A 21,162-nucleotide genomic window follows, 5' to 3' on the forward strand; every position below is an offset into this window, starting at 1 on the left:
ACGGGAACGTGGGGAATTAGGGTGGATGGGAGATGATTTAGTCGATGCAGTATATCATCGCGACAATGGGTGTGGAACAAGCAGCCGCGGGAATGGTGGCTGGTAGTCTCAATGTGGCACTACTACGTGTGTGTGGGGAGCTTGAATTTCAGATGTTCCAGTGCTATGACCACAGCGCCCGCACCTCGACCTCGTCACGCACGTGCTACACCCCGCCTCATGATATCGTTCTCCAGTCAATTGAGTCGACTATGGGATACACAATATTTATACACAGATTTCTAGTAGTACATACTCTCCAACAGCGCTCTACTTGGATAGACGTCCTGATCGCCTTTTTGCAGTCGCATCATCGCCTTTGACCTCTTCTTTCGTAGTAGCAGCCTTCTTCTGCTTTGCGGTACCGGTTACAGTAGTCTTGCGTTTCTTGACCGGCTGTGTCTCTTCAGCTTCGTCAGCTTCGACAGCTTCTCCTTCCTTGGCTTCCTCCACATCTACTTTCGCCTTCTTGCTGCCACGCTTTGCTCTTACTGGGAGCTTCTCCTCCGTAGCTTCAACGTCCTCCTCTTTAACCTCTGCCTTGACCTCCTCCTTGGCATTCTTACGACCTCGCTTTGGCTTGACTGGTGCCTCCTCTTCAGCCTCATCGACATCTTCCTCTTCTTTGACAGCCTGAGCCTTTCTCTTGCTACCCTTCTTAGGTTTCGCGTCCTCTACGTCTTCTTCCTCTTCCTCCTTCTTGACAGCCTTGGCCTTCTTTCTGCCGCCCTTTTTAGGTTTCGCGTCTTCCTCTGCATCGTCCTCGTCTGCGCCCTCCGACACGTCACCAGCAACAGCTGCCGTCTTCTTTTGGACACTCGGTACAATGGCTGAAGTTCGCCCACCCACCTTGAGGAACGTAATCTTCTCGCCGGTGGGGAGTGTCTGGGCTTCCTTCTTGCCCTTGCCCCAACGGTGCTTCATCAACCAATCTTTGGGGAAGGCGTCCGAATCTCCGTTGGCTTCTACAGCGGTGTCGCAGACGTACATGATAGCATCGTGCAGTCGCTTGATCTGCTCATCGCTAAAGGTGTTGCTATACTGCTCGGGATGTAGACGAGCCTGGTACATGACTTCGTCACCGACCCAGTTCCCTATGCCAGACACGTTTGCTTGGTCAAGGAGCAATGCTTTTACGGGTACCTTCTTGCTCCGCAGCTTCTTGCTAAGCCAATCCACGGTCAGGATGTCCTTGTCGATGACAGGATCCGGTCCGTTTTCTTTCAGTGGTGTAGTCTTCCTCATGTCTTCGGCAGCGGCATCCACCAGTCTTACACGAGCAAGCCGTCTTGCATCTACCAATGCGACCTCGTTCTTGGAGTCTTTCAACTGCAGGATGAACTTCCAGTACTTGGGTGGCCATTCTGCCTCTTCAGGTTTCGCCGGGCGATAATGTGCTGAATCATCATTGCTGAATTTCTAAACCAGGTGTACGAAGTCAGTACATATCTCATATGCAGTCTGTACGGAAGTCACGAACCATCCAGCCGGCCATTCCAAAGTGCATCAGAGGATGTGGCGGCGAGTCCATGACCAGCCAGAAGTATTTACCCTGCTGTCGTGCATCTACTATCTTTTTTCCGGTCAAGGCCTCTTGGAAGGCGGATGCAGACGTTCCGACCTTTCCAAAGACAATCTGGGTATTGTGAGTCGACGTTCCATTAGAAAGAAGGGAAAGACGAACGTTATCTTCCTGTGCCATGACATTTTTGATCGTCTTGCCAACGGCATGTTTCTTCAAGAAACCGACAATGCGCGCAACTTCCGCGATCTACGTGATATCAGCAATTTTCATGCGCGTGCGAATTGGACGCGTCCTGACCTCAGGCATGGCGCTGAATCTTGCGCAGAACTTTTGATTGCTTCGTGGATGTAGTGACTAGAAAGGACGAGCTCGAGAATGATGCGCAATATGTCAATCGAGAAAGCTATAGTCGTGGTTGAGCTCGAGCACCCTGAGGTCGCGCGTCGCGGGTCCAGGCTTAGCGCACGACGCGTTCTCACGGGATAAGCCCACTACGTCACCACTCGTGTTCCATCTCATCTCTTGTCTCGTCAACTTCGTGCCATCCTTCGATATTGTTCCTTCAGCACATACCGAATGCAATGCCGACTTACTCTCGTTCTCCGCGCGCACGCCAGGCTGGACCTGCCTTTCTGGGACGCCCCGCAATGCCGGAGGGCGGGATCGGAATGACATCGACACACGATAAGACGCGATTTACATAATCCTCCGCCCTACACGCCGCCCACATGTACTTCAGCTCGAGGCTTTGTCTTTGCAACCCTTGCAATCTGACAATACGGGCATCATGCGGTGGAATTGGGTAGCTGCTGTCGCAAGTGCGGCTTGCGTCTCTTCACACGCAACTCATCATGTCGAAGACCAACAACCCTTTTCCCAAGACCGACTAGATGAATTGGAGAGGAAGTGGGGTACAGATGTGAGTGTCATTCCAGCAGCATCCGAGTATTAGCTGACAAGTGCATAGTGGGGTTTCTCTGGCATCTCAACTTTCGCTCACCTACCGCATACGCGCTGCTTGACACACCCAGAGACGACCTACGACATTGCCATTCTCGGTGCGCCTTTCGACACTGCCGTCTCCTACCGACCCGGTGCTCGATTCGGACCCCGTGCCATCCGCGCCGGCTCAAGCCGTCAGACGTCCTTCCGAGGCTTCAATCCCCGAGCCAACCTCAACCCGTACACGTCATGGGCGAAGATCGTAGACTGCGGAGACATACCAATCACGCCCTTCGATAACACGTTGGCGCTGAAACAAATGAGCGAGGCCTTTCTCGAGCTGGGAAAAAGACCTGCGACGGAGAAGAGCACGGAGAGCGGGGTGCAGTATCTCAAGAAGCCAAAGCTGCTGACTCTTGGCGGAGATCACAGCATTGCACTTCCAGCTCTGAGGGCGTTGAAGGATGTATATGGGCAGCCGATTGCCGTGGTACACTTTGACGCCCACTTGGATACCTGGCATCCGGCGAAGTACCCGTCCGCTTGGATCGACCAAGAAGACCCTTCTACACAGTCGTTCTTCAATCATGGCAGTATGTTTTGGATTGCAGCCACTGAGGGTCTGATCGCAAACGACTCGAGTGTACACGCGGGGCTGAGGACGAGACTGTCGGGTGATGAACCAGAGGACTATACCGACGACTCGCAGCAAGGCTGGATTCGCATCGCAACAGACGACATCGATGAGATTGGTGTAAAGGGCGTCATCACCTCGATCATGAACCGCGTGGGCACAGAGATGCCCGTCTACCTCAGCATCGACATCGATGTGATCGATCCTGGACTCGCACCGGGCACGGGCACACCTGAACCAGGCGGCTGGACTACGCGTGAGCTCATCCGCATATTGAGAGGTATTGAGGGCATGAATGTTATCGGTGCGGATATTGTGGAAGTCAGTCCTGCGTATGACGGCGCAGCAGAGACGACAGGAATGGCAGCGGCGCAGGTCGCGTACGAGGTACTTACGAGCATGGTACGCAAGGGACTTATCGAACAAGCACGCACGAAGGTGACGACGCACGAAGACAAAGATGAGTTGTAGACCACAACGCAATGATCGGAGAAGAAACATGGATATGAAGAGTATCAATGAAGAATAGTGTAAGATACATTATATACAAAGAACCTAGATACGGAGCCAATCTCTCAGTGAGCCCTCTAACCCGACCCAAAAAAACGCCATGCTACCAAACATTGACCCAAACAGTAACTCCCCCAGAGGAATAGGCGTCTAGATACCAGAATCAGTCTGATTGTACGGCCTATCTCCATCCGGCGCGCTTCCCTCCGCCCAGTAGGAATCCCACTCATCACACCCCTGCTTCAGCACACTCGTATCGCCCAGCGTGCCCTGAATCTCACTCATGCGCTCCATAAACTGCAGGCTGAGTCCCTGGCTAGCATGCCATGCAATGTGACTAGAGGTAAGAAGTCAGTATATGTCTCGAATACACTTTCGAACAGCGAGGACTTACCAGTGCATAATCCACATGCCAGGGTTATCAGCAGGGAAAGCAATGAGCATGTAGCCGCCGGCGGGCAACAAAGCAGTGTCACGACGAGTCGGGTTGTTGAAGTTGAGGCCGTTGGTGGATCCGTCCCAGGTACCTGCGCCGCGGCCCACGATGTAGTAGTCGTGGCCGTGGAGATGGATGGGGTGGGGAAGGGCGATCTTAGAAGTCGATTGGATGTACCACATGTACCAGCCTTCTTTGTCCATGGTGTACACGTTGCCGTTTGGACCGATGGAGCGGGAGCCTCCGAGCACGGTTTCGAGCGAAGGATTGTTCCAGTCTACGACGTGGGGCGTGCCGTCGATCAACCACCGGAAAAGGTTGTCCTTCGCAGGGTCTGCAAAGGAGTCTACGCTCATTTTGTGGTTTTGAACCTCGCCCATTACGGATGTGGGCACGGTGTTGGGGACGAAGGGGATGAGGTTGGATGAGGACTCGTCGTCGCAGCCTGTGCGCATGGTGACAGAGGACTTGAATGTGGGGTTTGAAGTGCTGGATGCGCCGTCGTAGTGCAGGATCGCGCCGACGGGCTTGCCGGCTGAGGCGATCTTGTTGCTGCCACAGCTGCCGGTTACGACGCGGAACCAGTAGTTGTCGACGGTTTGGTTGGCGGTGATGACTACGTCGTACCGTTGACCAATCTGCAGGGTCAATTGGTCGGTGACGTACGACTTGATGGGCACGAAGTCGGAGGTGAGGACTGTGAAGGGATGGCCGTCCATGGACACGCTGAAGGTGCTGTCGACGGCTGTGTTGATGAGACGGATGCGGTACTTCTTTCCTTTTACTACGTTGATTCTGGCGTACTTCCCGTTGTCGTTTGCCGCGTTGATGTGTGTGCCGTTGACGAGGATATTGTCGGGCGAGGGGGGTCCACGCTGAGAGTGCTGGGCGACTTCGTTCAGTGTGAAAGCGGGTACGTAGTACCAGTCGGTGATGGGGAGAGTACCCAGGTCGACGTCGTAGTTGGCAGTAGCTGGTCCATCGATGATCATGGTACCGACAACACCATCGCCATATTGGGCTGAGAAGTGAGAGTGGTACCATGTTGTACCGAACTGAGTTGCCCTGAACTTGTACTGGCGGGTTCTTCCAGGAGCAATCGGGCATTCGGTGATTCCCGGGACGCCGTCGTCCTGGCAGGAGTTCAGCTGTCTAATACCGTGCCAGTGGATACCGGTTCCGTTATGCTCGAGGTTGTTCTTGACATTGATGATGACTGTGTCACCCCATTTTGCTCGTACGAGTGGTCCAGGATATTGACCGTTGATGAGCATCATCTCCTTGGAAGTACCACTTCCATCGGGATTGGCCCTGGTAACATTGGAGATCTCGAAGTTGTACTGTCACGTGTCAGCATCTATTCGAGCAGGAATTCTTGGATATACTTACAGTCACGGTGGTGCCGTCCGGGGGAGACTTGGCATCGAAGTCGGTGGCAATGCTGTAGCCATTACTCCAGCAGTTTCGTGTCCGTGCTGTGTTGGTGCAAGCACCATCTTGCCTCTTGACAATCTGGTCAAAAGTTGGGAACTCATCGGATAATGGTTCTGCCCGTAGAGGACCAGCGAGTGCAACTGATCCAAATGAAAACCATGCGGCTAATGAAGGGAGCAACATGATGGTGTGAATGCAATATGTCAAGGCGAAGAAAGAACGGTACCGGGTCGGTATATATGAAGAGAAGCTGACCAGGCCAATGGATGTCGAATGGTTCCTGGAGTTAATCAATGTAGGGCTGGGGCTGACCAGAAAACAGGTGCCATTTATATGAGACACGTCGGAAAGACGCCCCCAAAGTGTAAGTCACAAATGGTGGCGGTAATCTGAGCTTCGCCATGGGTACTGCCCAGGGCGAAGTCAGCCAGAGCCTTCTTTGCCGTGACACCGACTTTTTCTCGCTTAGTGCTGCATGTCAGTTGGACCCGCGTGGTCCAGGTGGTGAGATCGACGCCAGGGCGCCCTAGAAATGCTCATTTCGTGCTATGACACGGGATGGACTTGAACGATCCCGGCCGTGGATAGCTGATGATGAGGGCCGATTAGGCAAATGTCTGGCCTCGGTAGATGCAGCGACCGATGGGCTGAAGCCCAGCTATGGCAGTGGCTCGATTACGTCCATGTCGGCGAGTGGGTAGGAGCGAGGCGAAGTCGATGAAGCCAAGATCTCAGACGGTGCACGGATGTAGCTCCTAATCGGGATTCCGGTATAAAGGGACCACACCAGCGCTAAGTCAGTGGTAGTCCCAACTTTACTCGAAACGGTGCGTGATGGGCGACCTACTCGTGTTGGAGCGTTTTCTTAGGTGAAGGATCCTAGGAGCTCGCGTAAGGTGATGGACCCTTGTCGGATGCAAGATCTATTGAATTACAGATCGGGTACTCCACAAGATACGGCCGCTACTCGAGCATACTCTGTGCTCACCGGAGACGAGAGCCCACATGGAGTGGTTAATTGTGGGTACTGACGTTGTGTAGGATGTGCCTTAGGCCTGATGCAGAATCTGTTTGCGACGTGACAAAAGCATCAAGAACGCATGCCACTCGTGCGAAGCATGTGGTCTGACCCACGCGATCGGAAGACGGGAATACGACCGTCCCATCCGGTACCGAGGAAACTTCCTAAGGCGGTTCCAATCAAATGTTGAGCTCTGTTACCAAAATAACATCGTACGGCATATACGGCGATTGAGCAGGGACCAGCCAAATCCAAAACCCACTGGTTCTTCGAGATTGTACCCTCAGCCGAGGTCATAGTCAGGCTGACAGAAGTATCCAAGACAGCGGTATCCCTTCCGGTCGCTTGCTGACGTTGAACGTCCAATCTGGACATTGAGACCCCCTTGGGCTGTGGCGTAGACCGACTCCAACATACACGGGCTTATCAGGATCTTCATAAGCTACATGGTGTAAGAGGACTACATGCTCGGTATGGCATTGCCATTATTCGCCGACTGCAAGTTAGCATGATGTGCTTTCCATGCATGCTGTGTAGCTCGACATGCGGTTCCAGGGATGGCCTTCCGACCCGTGAACTTACTCGGTGGCTTCGAATGACCAAGATCCAGGTCATTCATCCAGATGAACGGCCGACAGAGCGGCCGCTAGAAAAGCTTGTGACTATCGCATTGGATGCGACTATCTCGGACAGTCGCATGCGCCCGCGAATAGACACGAACGGGGAGAAGGAAGTGCGAAATTCAACGCTCGGATCGGCATGCGCGGCTGCTGGGAACGCGCTGGAAACAGGAGCGCGGGTTCATCAGCGACTGGCCAGCCTATCGTTAGTAAGTTCGACCAACTGAGCGGGCGGGTTTGCTGCAAGTTGGTGCAAGAATATGCGGACGTTGGGGCCGAGTGAAGTGACGTGAACACTAAGATCGGTTCAGGGGTGTAGGCGCTAAGCCTTGCACGGACCGGCGCTAATTTCAGTGGCTTTCCATAGCGGCCGCACACACATGGGTGCCTTCGCCTCCTCCACTAAGCACCACTTTCTTCCTTCTGCAGAGCGATGCGACGCCTTACGAGGGCTAAGAACTGATGAGGCGCAGAACTGCGCTTGACGTCTTCACGAATTGCTGACCGCCCGCCCCGCCCACCTGTTCCAGTCTGTCACAAGCTCGCTTCCGTGTTGACACTGTTAGATCAAGCACTTGCCATGACTATTTTCATTGCATCTTCGATCCATGTCGGCTTACTCGGGGGTCGGGGCACAGCTCAGTGCGCAAAAGATAAGCCGTATTTGTGAAGAACCTGCTGGGCTTGATCATCATACAAGGTACAAAAGAGGTCATGGCCCACTGACTCTGCATACCACATCCAGCGTATCATACCTGTACTTTCAGTCGTTGACTTGACTTGCTTCAACATGTACTCTCGTTCTATATTCCTCGCGGTGGCTGCCGCCTCCATCACTCTCGTCAAAGCCGATGACCCCTTTGGGAGCTCCGGTGGTATCTGTTACGCCTATGGTGTTGACTTCATCGATGAAGGAAGCTACTTCATCGACTCAGAGTCTACCGAAGACTTCTCTGCTGTAACATACTTCAAAGGTTGCAACGCCGATGGTATGGCAGATGTTGTGCTCGTCGCGCCTGACGTGGAGGAAACAACTGGCGAAGAATACTTGTGTGACAAAATTCCAACGACACCTGACGATACGAACCAAGTGGCAGACTGTCCTATCAAGAAGAACCAGATGAGCTCAGGACACTGGCTACTTCTGATTCTGGGAGACAATGAAGCCAACGAGGACGGCTCGAATGGCCAGCCTTTTGCATGGCAGAGAGGTATGTCTTCTTGTGTTCAATGACCGAACAACCCATTCACTAACGAATCTAGATCTCTACCTGACTGTCGGCACGAAAGTTACCAGCACGTACACTGCAACAACCACAGACACCAAGACCGAGACGCCTACTATCACTTCAACTGTCACTACCACCTCGACTGATGTCGTCACTGCTGGACCATTCTCGACTGTCACGATGCCTAGTGGCACCGCTAAGAAGGTCAAGACAATCAGGCCGAAGGCAGTCACTGAGACAACTACCAAGACCATGACTCGCACCAGGCACTCTTGGACCAAGAGCTTTGGCGTCACCACTAAGACTGTCGAAGCCACGTGCACTACCCCGGCCCACGTGGGCAAGCCTGACAAGCCTTGCGAGTACTCGCCCACCAAAGTTCACGCGGCGGCTATCGAGACACCTACCACCATCCCCAAGTTCCACCGCTGGGTTCGCAAGGGCGACCGCGAAGTCGACTATGAATGGGCGCGTGCCCGCGTCGAAGCCGCAAAGCAGAGACGTGCGGAGAAGGCTGGACAGGTTCAGCGCCGCGCTCCTGATGCTCCCATGATAACTGTCACTTACGAGACTCCTGTCGCAGTACTCGCTACTGTTACTGCACCAGCTATCACCACAACCGAGAGTGTTCTTCTCACAGAGTCTGCTACAGAGACACTTCCTCCTCCTACTGTTCTTTCCGGCCTCCTCACCTCAACTACCACGCTGCCGACTCCCACTAAGACCAAGTCCAAGTTTGCCTTTACTACTACGACCGAGGTCATTACTTTCGGTCACGTATGGACTACAACAACGACGGTACTTCCTACCTCGTCAGTAAGCGCTTGCAAGAAGCACGGTGGGCATTTTTGGTGGATCTAGTGAACCATGTTGGTGCTAAATTCGGGCCGTTAACCATTTGATTTCTATTCTGCTGTTCTTCAAGCGCGCATTACATTTAATTACAGTGCACGGCACAAGATAGACGAATTCACGACTACTCTACACAATCGATGCTTCCAACGTTCTTGCCATTGCCGTGTTTGTGAACATGATCATAGCACCGATGCCTCCGCTTAGTCACAGGCGCCTTGCATCGTCAGCTCACCCGCGTCTTTTGAGCTGTTAACACGTCAAGTCACGACATGCACCTCGGTACACTCGGATCTGCTCCCTGCCATGCACGCAACAATGAGTCCGGCTCGCAAGGTAGAAGTCCAAGTAAACTTACTACGCCACGGCAACCGCCTTAACGCCCTGGGATAGGCGCTAACATGCTGACTCGTGCGCAGGCAAACCCCTGTTCATGTGGCTTTCTCACCTGCGGCCAGCACAATACCATACATGTGCAAGCACGCCTCTTCTCTCGACGTGACACGAACCAAAGTCCCGGCATAAAGCCACATCAATAGCCCCAGAGGTGGGAACACAAGGGTCGTGCAAGCCTCCGGCCGCATAGCGTGCCGCCGTGTCCACCATTTCACGCCTTATCGTGGCAAAACATCGAATCATGTGGGTCTACCATCGTTGACGGCTCGGTGGGGTACACGCCCGCTAATTCGATCGCTCCAGGGTATGGATCTCCTCCCCGACGTCCGAACGCCTGGTGCTAGTGTGCGTGTCATAGCAGATAGCGAGAAGAGAATTTTGAAGCCTGGCCCCAAAGAAGAGATGAGCGGCACAGAGAGGGCAACAAGGGCGGTTTGTGGCAGATAGATGGCGATGGCAGAGGCACGGCAAGGGCGCGCCGTCTGACTGCTCTCGAGATGGAATCAGCACATTGCCGTGTTCCTGCTTCCCGCCCTCATCGCAGGTCGCACAGTCACCTCTCCGCGACCGACCAAGGCGGATGATGTGGCGTAAGCCTCACCGATGACATAATTCTGGCCTTCGGAGCGACAAGCGTAAGCCCAGCGACCGTATGTCTCAGCAAAATGCGGCGTCCAGAGGGCCAAGAAGAGTTTCAGCTTTTGGACCTCGTGTCGTGAGTCAAACCTGCCAGCGATGTCACAGTACCTCTCGTGTTTATCCCCGAGAAGGGCCAAAAAGCTTAACCTTTTCCTCGGGGCTGCAGCATAACAGACGGGTTATTTTTCTTTCCTTTGTTCGCTACCAAAAGACAAGGCCCTGCGCGTGCAAGGATCCGGCATGGCTCAACAGCATGTTCACTTTCCCTGCTATCGTCCGATGCAGCTTCCGCAGGTAGGCGCAGCGGCTTACCTCCGATGACAAGCGAGTTGTCATTACTGATGCGCCCCGCAGTCAGTTCCAAGGTTTCCACGATATACGAAATGCCCACTTTCCTGCTGAAAGCTCGCGATCACACATCGTATCATGGTGGAGCAATGGGTTTTGAGACTTCAAGCTCAGTGGCGTTATTTTTAGCAAGCCTTACATTGCTAGCGGTGCGGATCGGAACGACAACTGGAACCTTAACACGAGGGTGGTAGCCAACTACCGCCTTGGTATTTGCAGCGTCGCGTTCCCATTGGGTGGGCCCAGAGGAACAGCTAAGCGTTCAACGGGTGGCCTCGCATCGTATTCTCGCCTTCGTTTTCTAGTTCTGGAACAGCTGGATGTGCTTTTTGAACTCCATGTTTGTAACTGCCTGGCTTATTCATTGTACCAAGCTTTTTGTCTTGACAGTTGCTTTTGCATACTTCGCGTGGCAAAGGGTCCATCAACCAAACTTCTATCGTGTCGGTACCGAAAAACAGAAACAGCACAATTTTTGCTCCGGCAGTGGACTCGATTACCTAAAGCAACTTTCTCTTTCGGTGGTAGATCTGCGAAACGTCAAAATTATTTCCGAGGCCAAGTACGGAAGCCAAGATGGCCGAAAGTTTCCGAGCCGGTGAACGTGGAGACCATGAAGACGGTTTGTACTGGGGAGTCAGCTAAGCTCAGTCCTGCGGTTTCTGTGGAGTATTGGGGCTCACAGGATGCGTCTATCAACTTTACCGTATCTGGAGGTGTAACGCGAATAGCGATGGGAGTGGAGTTGTGGAGTCGACAAAGATTTTGTGGGTATGTGGAGTTGACTGTCAAGGCATCCCCTGGTGGGCGCCTGGCAGAGAACGTCGGCATGTGTATAGTCAACATTTGACTTCGCTTGACCATGGCTGTGAAGGCACGTATTCATCAGCTTGGCACTGACAGACTTGCGAAATCGATAACGACAGGGTACTGTGCTGACTGAGTTCCGCAGCAAGGCTTTCTCACGCTTGACTCGTCGAGATATGCACTGGACCCCAGTTCAGTCATCAGCCACTCAGACCGAATGCTTACATGTCTACCCACTGATACGACAAGGCCTGACCCAACGGGTCGCGTTGACCTCCTAAATCGCGAGTGTGCCCAGGTGAGCATCCAGGCAGCACTGAGTCCAAGACACTGACCGACTCTTCTCTCGTGATGTGCAATGCTTCATCAAGCCACAACAATACTTCGCCATCGGTATCATCGCCCCAAAGTTGTATCACGCTGACTGCTGCCTCACTGATACCTGAATCGGATCATGGGCACTCGTGTCGGAGAGTCATTGCTCTACCTGGCGTCCTCGAAGAAAGGCAATGCTAACACGAGTATGCAAGCTCAGCAACATCGCTCACAGCCGCATGACACGGTACTTCAACGAGCCCCAGATAGCCAGGCACCACGGGGCCGTCCATGTCCTCGACCGGAACCTGCGCCAGTACTCAACTCATCACTTACGTCCGTACCATCGCCATCATCGAGGCGCCCATACTCAAAATATGCACGTGGTCACAACTCTAAGAGTATCTCGCACACCTTAGCACCTGAATCTCACCACCCACGCCCATACTAACATATGCACATATTTTATAACTCTGATAGCATACCGATAACTTTATTACCTATACCTCCGCCTATGTCCTCCATAGCGCCCCCACAGACCCCAAGCTCAAACCCCAAATCCAGACCCCCATAACAAACCCGCCATCGCAATCTCAACCGTAGACGCCAAAGTCCACCGTAGAACTAGAACTGATCCACGTGCTTAACACCCGCAATAGTATGTATGGCAATCTCCCGTCGCATTCGCTTCTCACATTAGAACCGCACTTCGGTGACTACTCCGCCAGTTCACCATGCTCCGCGACTCTCCCACACCCGTGCGCCTCCGCAAGGCTTGCAGACCCAGACCCAGACGCCAAAAACCTCAGCATTGAGCCTCAACCGCACCGTCTCTGCCAGAGTAGTCTAATGATTAGATTAGCCGCAGATTTCCATGAATCAAGGTTCGGAAAAGGTACATGTAGCGCCGAGAGTAACGCCGCTGGGGCGACTATCGAGTCAAGCGTTTTGGCGTCGTTGATGGTATCGAACTCTAAATTGCCACGGCCACGTGCGACGGAGCGGGCTAGGGAAAGTTTGTTTGCTGCGACACCAGCTACCCGCGCGATGGAAGATGGTGGTGTGGAATGGTAGTGGGAGTTTGGCGGTGGGCGGCCATGTGGAAGCCACGGCGGTTAGAGTAGTATGTGAGCTATCGCTGGTGCGTGTGTGTGTGGAGGGGGTCGGCGAATGAAGGTGGCGTGTCAAACGCCGAGGAGGTGGGGGAGTTCCTGGGGGCAGTATGTTCGAATAGGGGGTAAGGGTGAGAGAAGACTGGAGGAGATGGAATGCACTGATGCGGTCCAACGATAGCGATGTTCCAGTAGGTAGTTCTCGATCTCTTCACACCTTGTTGTATTCCTATCCAGACATACTCTTCATGAGAGACTGGAGTCGATGGAAGCAGAGTCCATAACGCGGTAGTGGTAACGCAGTAATCTACACAGTAAGGGCTATACCCACTATCTAGACATACAGCTGCAATTCACATGTCCAAAACACCCTTTGCGAACCCTCCTACCACACCACCTACATCCTGTCCGCTACAAGCTGTCGCATGCGTACAGCAGGACCATCACATGGTTCCCGGCAATGTCGTGTCCCAGCACACGACATTACTCTAGTACTCACGCACCCTGCATTTCCGACACGGCGCACCAAAGATAGCATCCTCGATCCCTCTTAGCCAAAAAACACGCATGCTGCAGGGTCCCAACAAATCTCGGAAGTGCCATCATGCAGGGAATGCGTGATGGTTGCGAAGAGGTGGTACATGTACACCAGAAATGGCTGGGCGAGAATGGATATCCCGAGTTGATGCAGGCCAAGTGTTTGTACGAGGATTGAGGCTCTGCTCGCCCGATTGAAGGGCGCATGGATAGCGATGTGGGCTAGGTGGTTGTGTCCTTGCTCGGGATGGGATGGTTGTGTGAGAGATATGATGGCTTTGGTGGTTCACAGGGTGTAAGCCTGTCGTATGATGTCGAAGATTTACCTCAATCATGATGTCGAAGACGAGGATGAATGGGAAGTCGAAGGCGTTGCGTTCATCGCGTCCATCATCCCAACTCAACTCTCCATCTCCCAAACCAGCGTCTCTCGGCCTTCAAACTGCATCACCGTCCACGCACTCTTTCCCCCGAAAGCCTGCGCGCTCATTGAGAACCAGTCTGACTTTTCGCCGTCCACCCCATCCCCACCTTCCATATCCATATCCACATCCGTATCTTGCGTCCCATTAACCTTCTTGTCTCTCCTCTTAAACCCCTCCTTCCTCACCAGCAGAAAAAGATCGCGCATAAAACCCGGTCCCATGAAGCCCCTCCACCTAATCGTAACCATACTCCTCTCCCCAACGCCTCGACCCAGATCAGGAACTTCGTAGCGTGACAAATGCGGGTTTATATCATCGCCCGCCTCGACCCTCGGAGATCCCAGCTGAAGCATGTGAAGCCACTCCAGCAGCCCCATCGCCTCATCCTCATCATAAACATCCTTCAGCCCCGCAACGCTCACCCTCGGTACCATCACCCCACCCAACCTCCTCTCCTCAGGCAGAACATCGCACACCCTCGGCGCATGCGTCTCAATCAACTCCCTGCCCTCCCCCAGCGCCTCCCTCGACGTCGGACTCGCATTATAAAACAACCACGTCAGACTCTTATCCAACACATTCCTCGCCGCCCACTCCAACCTCCCAAACCCTTTTTTCCCATGCTTCATACTGCTCTCACGTAAATCGTATTCAACAACCCACCGCTGCTTCTGGTGTTTCCTGCCCCCGTCTTCAACAGGTACACCCTGTAACCCGCAGCGCTCGTACGACGGCCGCGTAAGCTCCATGCGCAATACACCGTTATACAACTCGAACCGATCGTCCAACAAGGCTCGGCCTTCGCTCAGCATCATGATGTTGCCTTGTTTGATATACGTGTTTAGAAACTCGGCTTCGAGGATTTCGGAGAGTGACATGTGGACGCGTACGTATTGGGTGCGGGCGGGGCTGCCGTCGAGGGTCATCTCGGTCTGTATAAGGTGGTACATTTCTTCGGGCAGGATGAGGGAGAGGGTGTGGCTGTATTTTTGCGACGCGAAGGCGGAGAAGGGTTTCTTTTTTGTGGACACATTCTGCGGGTCGATGTAGCTGGGGAGGAGGCTGTGGGAGAAGAAGATTTTTGTGTCGGGGGCCGAGGAGGGGCGGTGGATGTCGAGCATCGTGGAGGGGTGGGTAGAGGCGGTAGGCGTGAGATTGGTGTAGGGAAGAGGTGGTGGTGTTGGAGTTGCGCGAAGGGTGCGGGCCGAACTTTTGTCGCGTGGGGTTTCGGCAAGACGCGTTGCGCGGGCCTATGACGCATGGGTTGGCGCGTTGACATGTGAGCGGCCATCTATAGTCTCGCAGACATCATCATTGAATCTTCAGAGTATATTTGGATTACTGTACATCTCTGATCTAAATACGTTACATTTGTGACTGATGTGTACGGGCAAGTTTTGCACATGAGCATGAACACGCACCTACGCACGAGAGCGCATATGATGTAGGCATTGAAATACATTTGCACCACGATAAGGTCCAGCAAGTCATGTTGGGGAACAAATTAATTGCCAATGTATTCGAAGCGGCAAATGAGGCGTACATTAATAAGATGCTGACACGAAGCGTAAGGAATAGCCATTCCGACGAAGTATGCAATCTTGACACAATACTCTGACAAAAGATCCCAGTGTACATGATCCATTGATGTATTGTGTAGGGCCCATAAGAAATCCGCAGATGAGAGATCTACGATGTGCGTGCTGGGGGATGACAGATGTACTGACCCCACCGTATTCTCGGGGTCTGGAAGGCGGAAGGAAATGCGACATGTGTGCGTAAGGAGAAGTATGTTTTCAGTAAACGCGTTTACTATTGTTGCGGTAGGAGAAGGGTATTGATAGAGGTATGCGTCGGAGATGTTATCGTCTATTCATGAAGATCGTGTTGAACGTCTCGTAGACCGCGTCTTCGCAATCAAGCGGACAGCAGCTTTCTGAACCGGTCGCGGCTTGCCGATATGATGCCCGGGTCTGAATCTAGTGATAGCGCAGATTGAGCACGGTTTGCCGAATTGCTCCTTACGGGCATTGTGGAATTCTCGAGTACGGTAGAGTTGTAGGGCTAGCGCTTCCACGTCAACACGCAAGACCCATACTGAGCCGGGATTGCCTCTGATGTGGCGGGAGGCGAGAACGGTGGCAGCGGAGATGTGGTATTGCATCTGCACTTCATCGACTGTCTATGAATCTTTGTCAGCTCATGCGGCGTAAGAGGGGAAAGATTACTGGGACGAACGCACCAAGGTCTGACGGTAGAAGCACCCTTCACAAGCCGTAATGATACGTTTGACAAGTGGAAAAGGATAGGTGTCTAATGCCGCAAAACAATAGATACACCTCCGAGGGGCATGTTGCAGCCATAGTCGTCGATATACGATATGACTCATATCTGGATGGACGACACCGTACCTGTCCAGCTGGGCGAACGGCAGATTGAATATGTTGCATTGTCGAACGAGATGCGAGCAGTACCCCTCCACAAACTCATTACATCGTCTGGACGTGCGCGACAGGGCATTGAAAGGATGTGGAAGTACATGAAGAGAGAAGATATCGGCAGCCCAACGATGACTGTCTGCACCTTGGGTCAAGTCTTCTTCGTCCTTGATGCTCCGCTTCTGCTTCTCCGACACATCGTATCTACTCTGAGTCTCAGTGAGGCCCGGCAGCCGACAGCACGGGTGAATGAGGTAGGACAGTATCTGGTCCACGATCTCGACAGGCAGCGTTTCCAGCTGGCTCAACTTGACGTGGGGAGTTGAAGGTATGACGTTGTGATACTGCAGTGGATTGGGCAATGCGACTGCCCCGCGGTGACAATTTTTAGGCGAGGCTGGAATTGGATGTGGTGGTACAAGATTCTCGTGACTGTCAACCAGCAACCGTCCAGCAGTAGGAAGCGAAGAAGGGACCAGCCCTGAGGCGACGGCAGTCATTGAGGCCATGAAGAGGAGAGGAAATGAGCGACAGAATGGAAACGAGCAGACTCTTCACCTTGCTTATAGAACAGGCCGTGAACCTTATACAGGACAAAGGTCAAAAAGTGACGAGTAGAAGCATGCAGGACAGCGGAGCTTCCCACCAACGAGGGGAGAAGTGTGCAGAAAGCTGCATTGCTGCTGCTGTGATTCGTCTAGTTGTCGAGAATCCCGGACAGCTGTGTAGCAGTGTGCAGCCCATGCACATATTTTCGATACTGCATACTGATATATGCTGAGATTGGCGAAGAAGAAGACGACAAGTCGTAGTGCATGTGCACCCAAGTAGTCCGGGTGGATAGCAGACTAGCAAACCGATGCGGCCATCTCCGCCCGGCCCCTTATCGCCTAGCGTCATGTATCATCAACTTACCCGACGGACCACCTTTCGCTCTGTCTGAGACTCGTAACACTGGCCGACAGCGAGCAGCGCGGGAGACAACACCATGGCTGCCCATCCCGACGAGGGACCCGCCGTCGCCCAGCACCCCGCTCCGCCCCCCGCTGGCGCTATCAAGGCTGACCCAGGAGCGGGAGGCGCAACCAAGCCCCGGAACGAGGACGCGCCCGCGCCTGCGCCCGATCAGGATGAGGAAGATGGCGGCGCGTGGGACCAGGCCTCCCTGTACGAGGAGATTCTAGACGAAGTGGAAGCCTTTGAGTACTCGGACGATGGTGAGTCTGGCCAGTATGCGCCTTCCACGCCCACCACCATTGACACCCCATAGGCGTAGACACGTGCACCGCCGACGAGGCCCGCCGCTTGCGCCAGCGACTCCATGAGATTGGCGCGAGCGCATTCGTCATGGAGAACATCACGAGCGAGAAGATGACGGCGCGCAAGCTGTGCACTGCCTTTGGCGTCAAGATTCCCAAGTTTCTCGAAGAGGCGCCCGACGAGAGCTTCTACCAGCTGCTGGGGCTGGCCATCAACCGCGAACTGAACAAGCGGCCGCGGCTGGCGCAGTACAAGACCATCGACGACGCTGCGAAACTGCTGCGCGAACGCAAGAACATCATGGTCATCACGGGCGCCGGCATATCGACCAGTCTTGGCATACCCGACTTCCGCTCCAAGAACACGGGGTTCTACTCGCGGCTGCGCGAGATGGGCTACGACGAGCCCGAGGAGGTCTTTGACATCCACAACTTCGACGAGAACCCCCGCACCTTCTACGCCCTCGCCGGCGACATCATACCCGATCTCGAAAAGTGGACGCCCACGCACGAGTTCATCCGTCTGCTGCAGGACAAGGAGAAGCTGCTCACCAACTACACACAGAACATTGACAACGTGGAGGCGCACGCGGGCATACGCAAGGAGAAGCTCATCCAGTGCCACGGCTCCTGGGCGACGGCCACATGTCGGAAGTGCAAGTTCAAGGTCCCCGGCGAAGACATCTTCGACTGCGTGCGCGCGCAAAAGCCCGCAGAGTGCAAGCGCTGCAAAGACGAAATCGCCGCACAGCCCAGCAAGAAGCGCAAGCGGACCTCTAATGGCAACGGCGCCCGCAAGAAGCGCTCGAGCGACGAAGACTCGGAGTCCGACGGCGCCTTCGACATCCCGCAGCCCGGCATCATGAAGCCCGACATCACCTTCTTCGGCGAAGCCCTCCCCAACGATTTCTTCGACCGCCTCAAGGACGTGGACAAAGACAAAGTCGACCTCGTCATCGTCATGGGCACCTCTATGAAAGTCGCCCCCGTATCCGAAATCCCAAACTTCCTCCCCCGCGACGTACCGCAGATCTACATCTCGCGCGATCCCATCCACCACATCAATTTTGACATCAACCTGCTTGGCGACTGCGACGTCGTGGTTGCGGAGTTGGCGCGCAGGGCGGGCTGGACGCTGGAACACAAGATGATACCCGAGGGGCAGACAACGGAGGTGGAGTTGACGGATGCGGTGGATCATATTTCTACGGTCAAGGTCCATGTTCCTGTTATGACTACCACGAATGGTCACATCAATGAGCAGGCATGAGCTTAACGGCCTACGACAGACGGCATGGCGTTTGAGTATACATAACAAATGGCGTTGTGAATGGTGTTTACATGGATATCGGTTTCGACCGCATGGACGGTGACCCCGTAGGATGGGCTCAAGATTCACAATATGGAGTTTCACATAGGCTTAGGGCGTTTGTGGTATGGATACGAGGGGAGGGATGAAGTGGCGGCATCAGAGATACCATGGACGGGCTATAACAGTGGGGAAAGCCTAAGCCGCAGTCTCCTTGTGTTCACATCTTTTTCTCTAGTTCTTGCATATAGACTTCCTGAACAAAATTCAAGTTCAACTGCAACAACATGTAAACGCACTGTCGCATTTTTACTCCTCGCAGCACAGCTATGAGTCAAACGATAGTTTATCTGTACATTGATAGTTCTCAAAGACGCGCGCTACCGAGGTCGTGCCTGCCGTGCGGCGCGGGCAGCGTACTAGCCTGCCCGCCTCACCCTTCGGAACGTCCCCAGGCCTGCATCACATCTGGCAACCTCACATCACCCTTACGCCGCGAGGCTCCCTTTTGGGTCGTGTCATCGGACGCGCTCCTGCCCACCCAGACCTAAAATCGGCAGCAAATACTCCCATTACCCCCACGCGGCGATGAGACTACACGATGTATACGTAGAGCGATTACGTTGACGATGGCATCGGCGAAGTCTGCAAAGCCTTCACAGCGACTTTGTACTGCAGTATGCTGTAGACTAAAGCGACAGTTCCAACAATAAGACCTGGTAGATGTCAGCTACAAACCGCGTTCATTCGATGGGAGAGCTCATGGAAATACACACTGAGGAATCCGAGCAGAGCTGTCAAAAAAAGACCGAGTACAGCTATTGTCAGAGCGTTTCTTTCTGACGGATACCTTTCTAACCAGGCGATAATGCCACGTGGTGGTGGCCCCTTATCTACTACCCTCATTAACCTTGCCACCCGATCGCCGAAATACTTGTACTCCAACTCCTCGCCCTCTGGTAAGCTGCGAAGGCGACCATTGTATTCCTTAGCCTGTGGATCGAAACCCCACCCCTTGACGAACTTGTCAAGCGATCTGAACGACCGCGCATTTTCTGGGAAGAGAAGATACTGTATAGAGTCGAGCGCCTCTAGTAAGAGCTGGGGTGGCAGAGTTCCTCTGTGGTGTGTAAGCTGCGAGAAGGACGAAGTACGCATGAAGATGAGCTACCTCTCCAGACTTTCCTTGAAACTGCTATCAATCGAATGGTCACGCGAGCGATAGAGATGCGCTTTCAGGAAGCCAACGTGCCGGAAGACGTGAAGAACACGATCTTCTGGTTCGAATACGAGGTGTTTGGCCAGGTCGTCGGTCGTATGCAGGCTTATCTTGTACCACTCCTCTAAGTCCCAAGCATGCAACCTATCCCGCTGTGCCAGTGCACTCTGGGACTCTTCGCGGACTTTTTGGTTTTGAGCAGACGAAGGGAAACAGCGCTCAACAAAGTCAGCGAATGACTGCCCACCCATCCATTCTCGAGGCACGTAATCGCCAGCTTTATGACTTGAGAACTTCCGCCAGGGCTCGCAGTCAATCATCAGTGACACCTGCAGCAACTGTCGTATTGCGGAGTCCCACGATCTGGCAGCAGAATTGGCTGCGAGAAGAAAGCCGAACTCCCTTTTGTTCTGTGATGCGTTGCTGATAAGCTTTTCGAAGAATGATACTTTCTCTCCATGACTCAGATGTCCCGACTCGGCAGGGTATGCCACGAAATCATCGGGTGATCCTGTCAACAGCATTTCGTAATACCTGAAGTAGGTCTCATACCGTTCCGGGTAGCTCGCAGCTTCGTCACTAAGAAACCTGTTCGCGATCTCTTCCTTTTCGGCAAAGGTTGGCGGGTTCATGTTGATCAGGCATGCTATGACTAAATTAGGTCGCGACTAACCGTGAGGTCTTATAACAAACGGTTGTGGTCCGGGCCCCTGCTGGCTGCCAGCTCATGGCACATTGGGGGGCGCAGTTACCGTGCTTCAGGATATGCAGTCTTTCAGCTTATGCGTCATCCCTGCACCCTCCTCCGGTACCATTGGACTCCCGTCGATTACTGCAGTAGATTACGACCACACGCTTCGCCACCACCTGATTGGCTGGAAAAGACCATCAAAGCTGCAACTCGTCGGTATAGGAGATCAACTATCATGCATATACCGCGCTATCTTGACGACGTGACTTTTACAACACTCACTCATTCCTGAACTACATCAACAATCTCTCATTGAACTACCTCACCCCCTTGAACGCCTCTAGTTTATTACAATACGGAAATCTTGTTAGCCTTTTAAACATCTTCATGAAATCCTCATGGTTCTTCAAAGTCTTTACCTCACC

At 53.5% G+C, this 21,162-nt stretch overlaps 7 protein-coding genes across 7 annotated transcripts; 3 read left to right on the forward strand and 4 right to left on the reverse strand.

The window, feature by feature from the left end:
• Positions 1–309: 309 nt before the first annotated feature.
• On the reverse strand, positions 310–1,870 carry J4E79_005124 (uncharacterized protein; the record flags this gene model as incomplete). The annotated part of the gene is made up of 4 exons (XM_049354002.1): positions 310–1,458; positions 1,520–1,675; positions 1,724–1,810; positions 1,862–1,870. The coding sequence occupies 4 exons, from the start codon at positions 1,868–1,870 to the stop codon at positions 310–312; spliced, it is 1,401 nt and encodes a 466-aa protein (XP_049211622.1).
• A 481-nt stretch (positions 1,871–2,351) lies between these two features.
• J4E79_005125 (uncharacterized protein) lies at positions 2,352–3,611 on the forward strand (the record flags this gene model as incomplete). The annotated part of the gene is made up of 2 exons (XM_049354003.1): positions 2,352–2,483; positions 2,532–3,611. The coding sequence occupies 2 exons, from the start codon at positions 2,352–2,354 to the stop codon at positions 3,609–3,611; spliced, it is 1,212 nt and encodes a 403-aa protein (XP_049211623.1).
• Positions 3,612–3,800: 189 nt separating this feature from the next.
• Positions 3,801–5,703, reverse strand: J4E79_005126 (uncharacterized protein; the record flags this gene model as incomplete). Its single annotated transcript, XM_049354004.1, has 3 exons — positions 3,801–3,987; positions 4,045–5,426; positions 5,476–5,703. 3 exons carry the CDS (start codon positions 5,701–5,703, stop codon positions 3,801–3,803), a joined length of 1,797 nt encoding a protein of 598 aa, XP_049211624.1.
• A 2,248-nt stretch (positions 5,704–7,951) lies between these two features.
• On the forward strand, positions 7,952–9,251 carry J4E79_005127 (uncharacterized protein; the record flags this gene model as incomplete). The annotated part of the gene is made up of 2 exons (XM_049354005.1): positions 7,952–8,372; positions 8,425–9,251. 2 exons carry the CDS (start codon positions 7,952–7,954, stop codon positions 9,249–9,251), a joined length of 1,248 nt encoding a protein of 415 aa, XP_049211625.1.
• Positions 9,252–13,796: 4,545 nt separating this feature from the next.
• J4E79_005128 (uncharacterized protein) lies at positions 13,797–14,942 on the reverse strand (the record flags this gene model as incomplete). The annotated part of the gene is made up of 1 exon (XM_049354006.1): positions 13,797–14,942. One exon carries the CDS (start codon positions 14,940–14,942, stop codon positions 13,797–13,799), a length of 1,146 nt encoding a protein of 381 aa, XP_049211626.1.
• A 2,305-nt stretch (positions 14,943–17,247) lies between these two features.
• J4E79_005129 (uncharacterized protein) lies at positions 17,248–18,788 on the forward strand (the record flags this gene model as incomplete). Its single annotated transcript, XM_049354007.1, has 2 exons — positions 17,248–17,476; positions 17,530–18,788. The coding sequence occupies 2 exons, from the start codon at positions 17,248–17,250 to the stop codon at positions 18,786–18,788; spliced, it is 1,488 nt and encodes a 495-aa protein (XP_049211627.1).
• Positions 18,789–19,994: 1,206 nt separating this feature from the next.
• On the reverse strand, positions 19,995–20,678 carry J4E79_005130 (uncharacterized protein; the record flags this gene model as incomplete). Its single annotated transcript, XM_049354008.1, is given in 2 exon segments — positions 19,995–20,580; positions 20,599–20,678. The coding sequence occupies 2 exon segments, from the start codon at positions 20,676–20,678 to the stop codon at positions 19,995–19,997; spliced, it is 666 nt and encodes a 221-aa protein (XP_049211628.1).
• Positions 20,679–21,162: the final 484 nt, after the last annotated feature.

Source organism: Alternaria viburni (assembly GCF_023758015.1).
Source record: "Alternaria viburni strain BMP 2772 chromosome Unknown scaffold_9, whole genome shotgun sequence".
Classification (NCBI taxonomy): Eukaryota; Fungi; Ascomycota; class Dothideomycetes; order Pleosporales; family Pleosporaceae; genus Alternaria; species Alternaria viburni.